Source organism: Brassica oleracea, chromosome C7 (genome assembly GCF_000695525.1).
Source record: "Brassica oleracea var. oleracea cultivar TO1000 chromosome C7, BOL, whole genome shotgun sequence".
NCBI classification, from domain to species: Eukaryota; Viridiplantae; Streptophyta; class Magnoliopsida; order Brassicales; family Brassicaceae; genus Brassica; species Brassica oleracea.
Genome location: NC_027754.1, coordinates 32,562,631 through 32,575,023, shown reverse-complemented (window position 1 = coordinate 32,575,023; position 12,393 = coordinate 32,562,631). Strand labels below are relative to the sequence as shown.

Here is a 12,393-nt window from a genome sequence, read left to right as displayed (position 1 = left end):
TTTTGTACTTGTTTTGTGTGATTTGTGAAGATTTGTAAAGGAGTTCATCTGAAAACCATTTGGAGAAGATCTTCTGAACCTTTACTCTGTTTTAATACAATCTTATCATGTTTTCTTCATCAAAATCGTTTTGTTCTTGCTTAGTTATGTGTGAGTAGTCATCTAGTTGGGTTTAGGGGTTCTCATAGGGGATTTCTTGATGTTTTGATTCATAAAACGTGTGTAGACTAAGGGATTACGTTTTGGTTCTTCATCTAATGGATTTCTTACTGCTTGAACTGAATTGATCACTTAGTTCATGATTTCAGATTGTTTGATGCACCGAAAGTGATTGTTTGAACTTCCGAAAATACTTTAGATGAGCAAAGTGTCCTTAACCCTCGGAAGTTGATGTTATTGCGCTTTGTGAACATATTGAACCTGTTCTTAATGCTTGTTTAGAAATTGAAACTCAGCGGAAGTTAGTGTGGAGATTTCTATAACATAGAGAATTAGCGCTACGGAAGTAGGTTAATTCTAATATCGTGTTTGAGTTCTAGACGGTTCTTAATATATCCCTGTGTCTGCCATTAATTGTATCTTAATAAAAAGAAATCCCTGAGAATTCTCAATGCCCAACGTTTGTTTTAAAATAGTTTTCAAATTGTTTAAATCATCTTTTTACAGCTTGTTTATGTTTTGTGACACCTAAGAAAATTAAATAAAAACCATCAAAAATATATCTTGATTCGCTGTAGCTATTAACTTGTCTGCAACTCTACGTGTGATCATCGGTCCCTGTGGATTCGATCCCGCATTACTACTGCGTACTTTACTGTGCACTTGCAGTTAGATAATCGGGTTAAAACTCGAGACATCACGTCGTTCTGTCCTCTCGAGTCGACAGTGGCTCCGAATGGTGACTCTGCTGATTCTTGTGTTTGATGGTTTGTTGGGTTGGATGAGATCTCGGTTTTTGTTGATTGATACTCTCCGATGTACTGAAATTAGGAGATGAAGGTGTAGATGATGGAATTCTAGTCTTCGTGTGTGGTTGCTTTGTGTTTTGGATGAGATCTCGAGTATGCTCGATGGATGCTCTCCAGTGAAAAAAACTAAGATGATGAAGTTGTTTGCGTCATAGTTCCTGTTCCCGGTGTGGTCCGGTGAAACGTCGATCAGTTCCCCGGCGTTGCTTCTCTCAGCGGTGGAGATGGAGTTTTCGTGACGCGTGTTTTTCCCTCGTTGTCTGAGGTTTTGACACGTGCCCCATCTTCGGTCGTCTCTTTGACGCGTGTTGTCGTTGAACGTCATTTCTTTTGTTTTGGTTTATCCCTTTGGTTTGGGCTTCGGCCTTTTAATAAAAAATAGATGGCCAAAAAAAAAGTTTCCCGCACCAAAACGTTTCAAGGTCTTCTGACACAAAACTCTTTTCAAAATCATCCGTACACGTGTTTGGGTCGTAATTAGTTTACTTATATGGATGTTTTTAAAATAAACACTATTTATACTGAATTTTTTTATGCATTGGAGAAGTGAGAGGTTTTTAGTGAGAGGTTTTTCTCTCTAGCGACCCCTAGTGGGCTTCAGGTTTTTATCCAAGAGTTTAAGTAACGTTTCACATCGGGGTTAACAGAAAAGTGGTTAAAACACGTTTCTTATTAAAAAAATTAAGGATAACATTGGGTTTGGAGTCATTAGTTGCTTGCTTTACTGAAAATCTTATTTGTTTGTTCTTACTGTTCTTCACGCATTTAAGAAAAAGAAAGTGGTTGGGAGTTAGAAGTTGGTGGTTTTTGAAGAATTTTGTGAAGCTTTACACTAAAAAGGCTTTAACGGCCTTGGGAGATATCATCGGAGAAGTCATTGTAGTAGCTTTTGACCCATCAAAGCCTATTACCTAGGATTTTGTTAGGGTGAAGGTGAAGTTTAATGTAGCTAAACCGCCGAGGACGTCTAAGGTCATCGACCTAGGAGGGGGAAAATCTATCGTGGTTCTTTTCAGCTACGAAAACGTTCAAAAAAGATGTTTCACTTGTCAAAGGTTGAATCACGAGAAAATAATTTGTCCGTTGGAAGTCCGGAAGAGACAGGAGGAAGCGAGGGTGAGAAGGGCTAAAATCCAGGAACAGCTGACTCTGAAAAAACCGGTGCTCCAGGAACAAGACCCTCTCTTTGGTGTACTGCATGAGAACCAAGTTGATATCAATCCAATGACAGGTCGACCGCGAATCACTGAAGAAGTCTTAGAAGAAATGAGGAGGTACCTTATGGCAAACACATGGAAGGACCTAGTTATTAAGGTGGATAAAGTGATCAAGTCTGTCACAGAAGCTGAAGAGGATCCGGAAGTGCAAAGATCTTGTCTTCATTTGGAGGCACCTTTCGTTAACAAAGATAAAGGGATAGTATTCGACTACGGGAAGAAGATTGCAGAACAAGAGCATCAAATTATCAACTTCAAACCTGAAAAGCTGATGGCGTCTGCATTTCAAGCCTACCAAGGTCTAAGCTTGCCAGTGAAGGCTGTTGCGGAGGTCTCTGAGGGCAGTGGAACTAACTCTTGTTTTGTTTTTTTCTGACTATCCAACGGTGTTTCGGCCAGGTTCTTTGGAATCAGGTTCATCCGGGATGGTCAGAAAAAAAGAACAGACCTCGCAGAAGACCTTCCAAATCAGCGAGGAAGCCGAGAAAAGAAAGTGTTGCGAAGGAGATACTGCATGAGTTAATGGAACAAAGGGAAGGAGAACAGATTGCAGAATCCAAGAAAAGAAAATTTGAGGGACATGAGGATAGCCAGAGATCAACAACCAAGGCGTGCTGCCTTAAGGCGATACCACGTGAGGGATCGCCCAACGTCCAATGAGCATTATGAGCTGGAATCGTCAAGGCTTGGGGCGGCCTCAAGACTTGACAATTCAACGATTACGGAAATGCGTCAATACCATTTTTCGGATCTTTTATTTTTAGTGGAAACAAAAAATTGTTGGAATGTTTTAGTTGATCTTCAAGAATGGTTGGATTATGAGAAAGTGTTTACTGTAAACTCAATTGGTGTTAGTGGTGGGTTAGCTCTTTTTTGGAAGAAAAGTGTAAGGGTGAATGTTATAATGTCGGATAAAAACATGATTGATTGTCTTGTGAATTTTGGAGAGTTTTCTTTTTTCTTGTCGTGTATTTATGGAGAACATGCAACTGATGGTGGAAGTGTGGTATGGGAAAAACTAAGCCGTCTAGGCTGCGGTAGGAAAGAGCCTTGGTGTATGGTGGGGGATTTCAACGAACTCCGTAATAACGGGGAAAAATATGGAGGTCCGACTAGGCCGCTTTCTTTGTTCCAACCCTTTGCTGATATGTTAAAAACTTATAGCATGGAAGAGTTGGGCAGCAGAGGAAAGAAATTCACTTGGGGAGGCATGAGATGGAAGAAATGGATTCAATGCTGTCTAGACAGAGGTTTTGCGAATGAATCTTGGTCCAAGATATTCCCGGGCTCAAATCAAAGATTCCTTGAGAAAAGGGGCTCCGATCACGGACCGGTTTTCGTGAGTCTACGAGCCTCGAGTGAATCTTTCAAAGGTCGCTTCTGCTTTGACAAGAGGTATCTACTCCACACTGAGGTGAAACCCGAAGTTAAGCTTGCGTGGAGAAGAAGACAACACAACAGTGGGATCTCAGACAAAATCAAAGATTGTAGAAGAGTTTTGAGTCAATGGAAGAAGAAAAGGATCTTTAATGCAAAAGATAAAATTCACATCCTTCAGGACAGACTTGAATGGTTTCAATCAAAACCATATCCTTGTCTCTTCGCGATCAATAACACCAAGAAATAGTTGTTGCAAGCTTATAGAGAAGAAGAAATCTTATGGCGTCAAAAAAGCAAGGATAAATGGCTTACTCTGGGGGATAGAAATTCTAAATTCTTTCACTTCTCGGTCCAACAGATCACGGAAAAACATCACAAAGCTGCGAGGTGATGATGGAAATGTGCAATGGTCGGATGCATCAAAGGCTGAGGTAGCGACAGCCTACTTCTCGAAACTTTTCTCATGATCAAACCCTAGATCATACGAGCCTGTTTTTATAAGCATGGCTCCTAAGGTTACGTCAAGAATGAATGAGGTTCTGACGAGAAACATTTCGAAAGAAGAAGTGAAAGAAGCCATTTTCGATCAAAGCAGAGAGTGCGCCTGGTCCGGATGGTATGTCGGGTCTTTACTTCCAGAAATATTGGGATGTGGTTGGAGATGATATAACAAAAGAGATTCAAGGTGTCTTTGAAACAGGGTCACTCCCTGCGGATTGGAATTATACCTATCTCTGTTTCTTACCAAAAATTCCAGACCCAGAGCTCATGACTGACCTCAGACCGATCAGTCTATGCTCTGTCCTCTATAAAACAGTGTCCAAGATTCTGGTTCATAGACTGGAACCCTTCCTCCAGGAGATTGTTGCGGTCAATCAATCAGCGTTTGTGAGCGACAGACTGATCTCCGATAACATTATAATTGCTCATGAAGCGGTCCATGCTCTTAAAGTTCATCCAGCAGTGTCAGATGAGTACATGGCAGTGAAAACTGACATGTCCAAAGTATACGATAGAGTGGAATGGAGCTACTTGGAATCTCTGTTGAGGGCTCTCGGGTTCCATGAGAAGTTGGTTAGATGGATCATGATGTGTGTATCGACAGTGACCTTCTCTGTGCTTATAAACGATCAACCCTTCGGTTTAATCTTCCCGCAAAAAGGTATTAGACATGGCAATCCTCTGTCCCCCTTTCTCTTTGTGTTCTGTACGGAAGGTCTTTCCCACCTCTTGGATGTGGCAGAACGGAATGGTTTACTTCATGGCATGCAGTTCTCCGTCTCAGGGCCCTCAATACATCATTTATTCTTCGCAGATGATAGCTTGTTCCTTGTCAAAGCACATGCTGAGCAATGTCAAAACCTAAACCGTATTTTGCAATTCTATGGAGAAGCCACATGCCAAACGATCAATTACCAAAAATCTGCTATCTCCTTTGGTGCTCTAGTGGAGGAAGGGGAGAAAGCTGCCATAAAGGACATTCTCAAGATTTACAACGAAGAGGGCACCAACAAATATCTTGGCTTGCCTGAGTGTTTCTCGGGTTCCAAAGTGGAAATGTTGTCATATTTGAAAGAGAGGACTCAAGGCAGGCTTGATGGATGGTACATGCGGAAACTGTCACAAGGAGGTAAAGAGATCCTCTTAAAGTCAACAGCCTCAGCGCTTCCGGTATTTGCGATGTCTTGTTTCAGACTTCCTAAGACGATGCTCTCTCAACTCGCGAGTCTTATGGCAAATTTTTGGTGGGGTTCGGACATGGGACAAAGAAAGATTCATTTGGTTGCTTGGGAGATCACGTGTCTACCAAAACACCTTGGTGGAATGGGGTTCAAGGATCTGAAAAGTTTCAACCAAGCTCTCCTTGCCAAACAAGGATGAAGACTGGTAAATCAACCTGATTGTCTGATGGCAAGGTTCTTAACAAGAGATATTACCCACAAGGGGACTTCCTGTCTGCAGCTTTGAAAACTAGACCGTCTTATGCGTGGAGGAGTCTTTTGTTTGGAAGGGAATTGTTGACAAAAGGTCTGAGACAGGAGATAGGGAATGGGCTCAACACAAGTGTATGGTTACACAAGTGGGTGGAGGATCCAGTTGAAGGAATGAGAGATCCCTGGATTAAAAACTACAGTTTTGATGTGCAACTAAGGGCATCGTCTCTGATTAACCCAGTCACTAGAAGATGGAACGTACATGCGCTGCAGGAGATTTTCGTCCCATAAGACGTTGAGCTGATAAACCGAAGACAGCCAGTGATGAGTCGAAAAGATTTTTATTCATGGAGATTCAACAAGAGTGGTAAACTCTCTGTTAAATCGGCGTACTGGCTGGCTTGTGATTTGAAAACTAAACTTCACCACCCTGAAGTCTTAGCGCTCCCTTCCCTCAACCCTCTGAAGGAGAGAATATGGAAGGTAATGACGCTGCCAAAGATCAAAATCTTTCTCTGGAAGACCCTAAATGAAGCGCTGCCTGTAGCATCTCTAATCATAAGGAGAGGAATGAAGGCTGACGAAAGATGTCAAATGTATGGATATGAAGGTGAAAATATCAACCATGTTCTCTTCACTTGTCATGTTGCACGACAAGCTTCGGCGCTCTGACATCCCTTCACCAATCTTCGGGTTTCATCCCACTTCTGTTTTTAAAACCCATAACTACCTATTGGGTGTGATGAAGATTAGAGAGGGATCAAAGGAAAACAAAAGAGCTTGGCCGTGGGTCTTGTAGTGTCTTTGGAAAAGTAGAAATAAATTCATGTTCAAGGGACAAGGAGAAACGCCGGTGACATTGTGATGAAGGCAAAATCAGACTCAGAGGAGTGGTTTTTGGCGCAGATTGTCGACACATAGATGGAAGTGAAGCAGAGAAATGAGATAGAATGTGTGAAACCCAAATGGGTTCCTCCTCCGTCTGATTGGTTGATGTGTAATATTGCCTTTGATTGGAATAAAAGAGATAGTTCTCTAGGAACAACATGGGTAGTGAGGAATCACAGAGGAGTTGTTCTGTATCATAGCAGATGAGCCTTTGCAGAGATAAAGACAAAGGAAGAGGCGAAACTGAGTACGCTTCTGTGGACAGCTGAGAGCATGACTAGTCTCAGGCTTAACAAAGTAATCAGGGCGGGTGAGTTTGCTGAGATTTTTGGTGCAGTGCTAAAACCGCAAGCTTGGCCTTCGTTCATCTTCCAACGAGATGAGGTTCTTAGAGGTCTGGAAGGGATTTTGGAATGGAAAGTTCTGGTGATTAAAAAGGAGGCAAACAGAGGAGCGTCTTTCATTGCGGATAGTGTTAATGAACGGAGGTTAGTGCAGTCGTATGTTGCCAGTGGACATTCTGCATGGCTCGAAGAATTATTCCATAGTGAAAGTCAATCCCTCTAATCTGCCTTCTTTGATCTTGTGGGTCTTGTTTTGGGGGTTTATATTTTGGGCGAGGGTTGAGGCTCTAATTCATTTTCAACTTGGTCTCGAATTCATCTTTTGTAACTGTCTTCCCTATGCATTTAAATGAAATTCAGAAGGGAAAAAATTACTGCATTTTTTTTATTTTACACAATACAAATAGTTTCTTTAAATAACAGAGCTAGAATTTCCATACCATAACCCTATTTTGATCCGATGCAGATCCCTACCATTTCTTAGGTAGTAGATATTTATTACTTTATAGAATTGAGTGACATCCAGACGTAATTTTGCCCTAGATACATCCCCTCATATATGGGTTATTTTGCCAATAACTGAGTTTTTTTTCTTCTGGTAAACCTACGGAATCAACACAATAATAGAGGAAGGTTCTCTCCAGCAGTTGACACAAGCTTTTAAAATCATTGTGGGATTGCCATGTCAATTAATGAAAAAAGTTGTATTACCAATCTAAACATTTCTTATTTACGCATCATCTAAATTTACACGTCAACTTGTTAGCTATTCTCAAAAATTTATTTCTTAATTTGATTACAAATCTTACGTCTCGGTCAGATTCCTCCATCTTCAAAAAAAATTGTTCCATATTCATGTAACACTGTGGCTCAATGAAGACTAATACATTCCGAGTCTTTAGGATCAAGTTAAAAATAAGTTTGTTGAGATAAGTATGGAGTCTTTAGGATTAAGTTAAATAAGGTTTTAGATAAGTATGAATCTGCTGATTAGTAGGGAGAAGACATTTTTTTTATTTCGATCATAAGGTCTATATAAGACCATCGTTGTATTACTCTGTTTCTCAACACAGAGCGTTTGGTTCAAGTCAATAAAGGCAGTATTCAGAAACGTTGTTCTCTCTTGATCCATCTTTAACAAGTGGTATCAGAGCCAACAATCTAAACCTGTGGTGAGAAGAAGAGATGAGTGAAAAAGAGTTAAGAATACTAAAGTTCGACGGAGACTACGAGCATTGGGCTATGCTCATGGAGAATCTGTTGAGGTCCAAAGAGTGGTGGGAGCTTGTAGAAACAGGCATGGTGCAGTTCGACAGAGATACCGTCCTGACCGAAGCACAGCAGACGGAGCTTTCTGAACAGAAGCTTAAAGATCTGAAGGTGAAGAATTATCTCTTTGCGTCTATCGACAAGACGATACTGAAAACAATTGTGAAGAAGGAGACGTCTAAAGACATATGGGACTCTATGAAGAACAAGTACCAGGGGAACAAGAGAGTTCAAAGTTCGCAACTTCAGAGGTTGAGGAGAAACTTTGAAGTATTGGAGATGAAGGATGGAGACTCTATTACTGAATACTTCTCAAGAGTTATGATGGTATCAAACGACATGAGAAACCTAGGAGAGGACATACCTGATGCCAAGGTGGTTGAGAAGATACTTCGGACTCTGGTGGAGAAGTACACGTATGTGGTATGTGCTATTGAAGAGTCGAAAGACATCACTGAGATGACTGTGGATGAGCTGCAGAGCTCGCTGCTCGTACACGAGCAAAACCTGAGCAAACATTCGAGTGAAGAACAAGTGCTCAAGATGGAAGGAGGAAGAGGTCGTGGTGGATACTCTCAAGGAAGGAACTCCTACCGTGGTGGTAGAGGAGGAAGAGGCAGAGGCAGCACCAGCTTCAACAAAGACAACATCGAATGCTATAAATGCCACAAGATGGGTCACTTCAAAAATGAATGTCCCACATGGGAAAGGAATGCAAACTACGCAGAGTTGGAAGAGGACCCAGAAGGTTCCAAGGTCATTGGTGTTAAATGGATATTTAAGACCAAGTTGAATGAAAAAGGAGAAGTTGACAAACACAAAGCGAGATTGGTGGCCAAGGGATTTCATCAAACTCAAGGTGTTGATTTCTATGAAGTGTTCGCCCCTGTTGCTAGATGGGATACAATCCGACTACTACTCAGTATTGCAGCTCAGAGAGGTTGGTGTGTGCATCAACTAGACATGAAGAGTGCATTCCTACACGGTGAGCTCAAGGAAGATGTGTACGTTGAGCAACCTAAGGGTTTCGAGGTCAAGAATGAAGAAAGAAAGGTGTATAAGCTGAACAAGGCTCTGTATGGGCTAAGACAAGCTCCAAGGGCGTGGTACAGTAAGATCGAGGGATATTTTGAGAAGGAGGGGTTCAAGAAGTGTTACTGTGAACACACTCTCTTTGTGAAGGCTGAAGGAGACAACGTATTGATTGTAAGTGTGTATGTTGACGACGTGATTTACACAAGCAGTTCTATGATCATGCGAGAAGCGTTCAAGGCATCAATGAAGAAGGAGTTTGCAATGTCTGATCTAGGTAAGATGAAGTACTTTCTTGGCGTTGAAGTAACACAAGACAAGAAAGGGATCTTCATAAACCAAAGGAAGTATGCGAGCGAAGTGATGAAGAGGTTCGGCATGGAACAGTGTAACTCTGTCAGGAATCCAACAGTACAAGGCTGCAAGCTTACCAAAGAAGGAGCAGGTTCACAAGTTGATGCAACGCTGTACAAGCAGATAGTTGGGAGCCTGAGATATCTCACTGCTACACGACCTGACCTCATATATTCAATCAATCTTGTGAGCAGGTACATGGAGAAACCAACCGAGCAACATCTTCTTGCTGCGAAGAGGATTCTGAGGTATGTTCAAGGAATAATGGAGTATGGGATACAGTATCAGTCCGACAACAAGGAGGAACTGATGGGCTTTGTTGATAGTGATTACGCTGGAGATGAAGATGATAGAAAAAGCACTTCAGGGTATGTTTTCATGAACGGAGGAGGAGCAATCTCGTGGGCATCAAGGAAGCAACCTATAGTTACTCTATCAACAACTGAAGCCGAGTACGTTTCAGCTGCTGCAGGTGCGTGTCAAGCCGTATGGTTGAGAAATGTGTTGGAAGAGATTGGGTGTAAACAAGGGGAGAGGACAGTTCTGTTTTGCGACAACAGTTCTACTATCAAGTTGTCTAAAAACCCTGTTTTTCATGGGAGAAGCAAACATATTCAAGTAAGGTTTCACTTCCTGCGTGAGCTGGTAAGTGATGAGATAATTGAGTTGGAGTATTGCTCTACGCAAGATCAGTTGGCAGACGTAATGACCAAAGCTGTGAAGTTGGATGTGTTCGAGAAGTTGAGAGGATACATGGGAGTTGAAGTGAAGAGCAGTTAAACTGGAAGACAAGAGTGTTTTCAGTTTAGGGGAGGAATTGAAGACTAATACATTCCGAGTCTTTAGGATCAAGTTAAAAATAAGTTTGTTGAGATAAGTATGGAGTCTTTAGGATTAAGTTAAATAAGGTTTTAGATAAGTATGAATCTGCTGATTAGTAGGGAGAAGTCATTTTTTTTATTTCGATCATAAGGTCTATATAAGACCATCGTTGTATTACTCTGTTTCTCAACACAGAGCGTTTGGTTCAAGTCAATAAAGGCAGTATTCAGAAACGTTGTTCTCTCTTGATCCATCTTTAACACTCAAGACAAGTGGTAGTGATAAGAGATCCAATAAAAATGGGAAGGAAAATGCTTGGGGCGCAAGTCTCTTGCTAGGATCTCGACGTTGGTGGCTTCGTACGGCTTGGATGGTAACTGTGTAAATCTCTGGTGGGTTGTGAAGATTCCAGCATCGAGGGATGTTGAAGAGAGTCAGCTCCAACATCGCTCGTCTATCCTCCATGTCTCGGTTCTGTTACACAACACCAACAAGAGCAAAGATGATTCTATGGACAGCAGATACGATGGATCCTGTGGTGATTGGTTCGCAAGAGGCAGTGGTGGTGACGATCTAAGACGAACGCAAAGTCTTTTCCAATAACGGAGAGGAAGATATAAAGGAAGAACCAAGAACAATACGAGAACTGGAGGAGGAGGAGAAGAAGAGAAGATAAGACAAGGAAGGTGGTGAGAAGCAAGGAAGATGACGGCTTGGCTTAGTTTATGTAGAAGGAGATAGATATACTTATACATGTTATATACGGGTTAGGTTAAAGTGAACAAGAAAAATTGAGTTTTGGTTAATAAAAAAAATAATTAGACAAACCAAAGCGATTAGATTATCTCAAATCTGATATGAATGATAATTGTAATAATACCAGACGAGAACCTCCTTCTCTAATTGGAAGGAACCTGTTTATATATATGATTTGTTTTTGGATACAAAAAGAAAAATTAATTTGGAAACAGATAGTGTTAGATTTCATCATTGGGCATCCTAAATATGCTTGATAGTGTCAGGACCGGCCCATTTCTCTAATAGGCCCTACTCAGATTTTAAATAATGGATCATTTTCTTACTATATTTTTTTTTTCTTTAAAAAATTTTCAGCCGAAAAAACCCAAAAAAATATTATGGGCCTAAGCCATGGCTTACTTTGCCTGTGTTCCGGGCCGGACTTGGATAGTGTTGTTAAATGAACTTTTCTCTTCTCTTGTACATTGAAATAGACTTTTCAAGGGTCCTAATTCAAATCATGTAGTATTTAAGATGTTAATCCATTTCTAAATATTTTGATGCAAAAAGAATGCGGGTTCAAACTTAATCTAATTGTATTCAGTTTAATGAAGTGGTTTGATTAAGCTAACAGGGTTCTAACACAACTAACTAGCAACTTTCAATCAAATGGATAAAGACGGAATCATGGGCACATGATTTTGATTTCAGATGACTAAGATTTAATCTAAAATGGCAAGGTTTCAATCAACACATTCTCCTAAGTCTAGATAGCAATTCTAAGCAAGTTCTTTTCCAAGACAAAAGCTCATTTACTCTCATTGATCAAACATCAAATTCCTTTGGTTTGTGTCAATCAAGCAATCATTAAGAACAGATCATTCAACTTTCTAAACTCCCCTAACATCAAATCCCTTTGGTAGGGTAAGTTAAGAGCATGTTGGGTTGGCTCAGACATTTCATCGAACACCTTCCGGGCAATGAAATGTCTAGAGTTCTAATCTAAAATGGCCAACTCTAGATTAGCGTTAAGATCACTCAATCAAGCAAGGAAACATATTAATCTACTCTAAAACATTCTAGATCTTCACTTTATCATCCTAATCATCATAGCCCATGAATCCAAAGATGACTACTCACTCATTATCATGGTAGACACTAAATCATTAGTTGATGTAAGTCTAAACATGATTAATGATCAAAGCAATCAAGCAATCACAAAAGATAATGATCAAGACTAGATCTTTCACTCCAAAGTTGTCTTTTATTTGATAGATAACAAGATAAGTCCTAATTTTAGGTTTATAGAGTATTTATAGCACTCCTAAAAACCTAGTGGACCTCAAAAAAAAGTCTGAGAAGGTCCAACAAAACATGAAAAATCGACCAAATATAAATCTTGCGCGCGGGTTCGTGACCCCGCTTTGGTGGGTCGCTCCAGCTTCAC

At 40.7% G+C, this 12,393-nt stretch overlaps 1 protein-coding gene across 1 annotated transcript; it reads left to right on the top strand.

The window, feature by feature from the left end:
- The first annotated feature begins 4,183 nt into the window (after nucleotides 1–4,183).
- On the top strand, nucleotides 4,184–5,446 carry LOC106303118. Its single transcript, XM_013739468.1, has one exon. The coding sequence runs from the start codon at nucleotides 4,184–4,186 to the stop codon at nucleotides 5,444–5,446; it is 1,263 nt and encodes a 420-aa protein (XP_013594922.1).
- Nucleotides 5,447–12,393: the final 6,947 nt, after the last annotated feature.

Excerpts from the sequence above, each read along its gene's own strand:
- LOC106303118 (XM_013739468.1), top strand. The coding sequence starts at position 4,184 with ATGTCGGGTCTTTACTTCCAGAAATATTGGGATGTGGTTGGAGATGAT.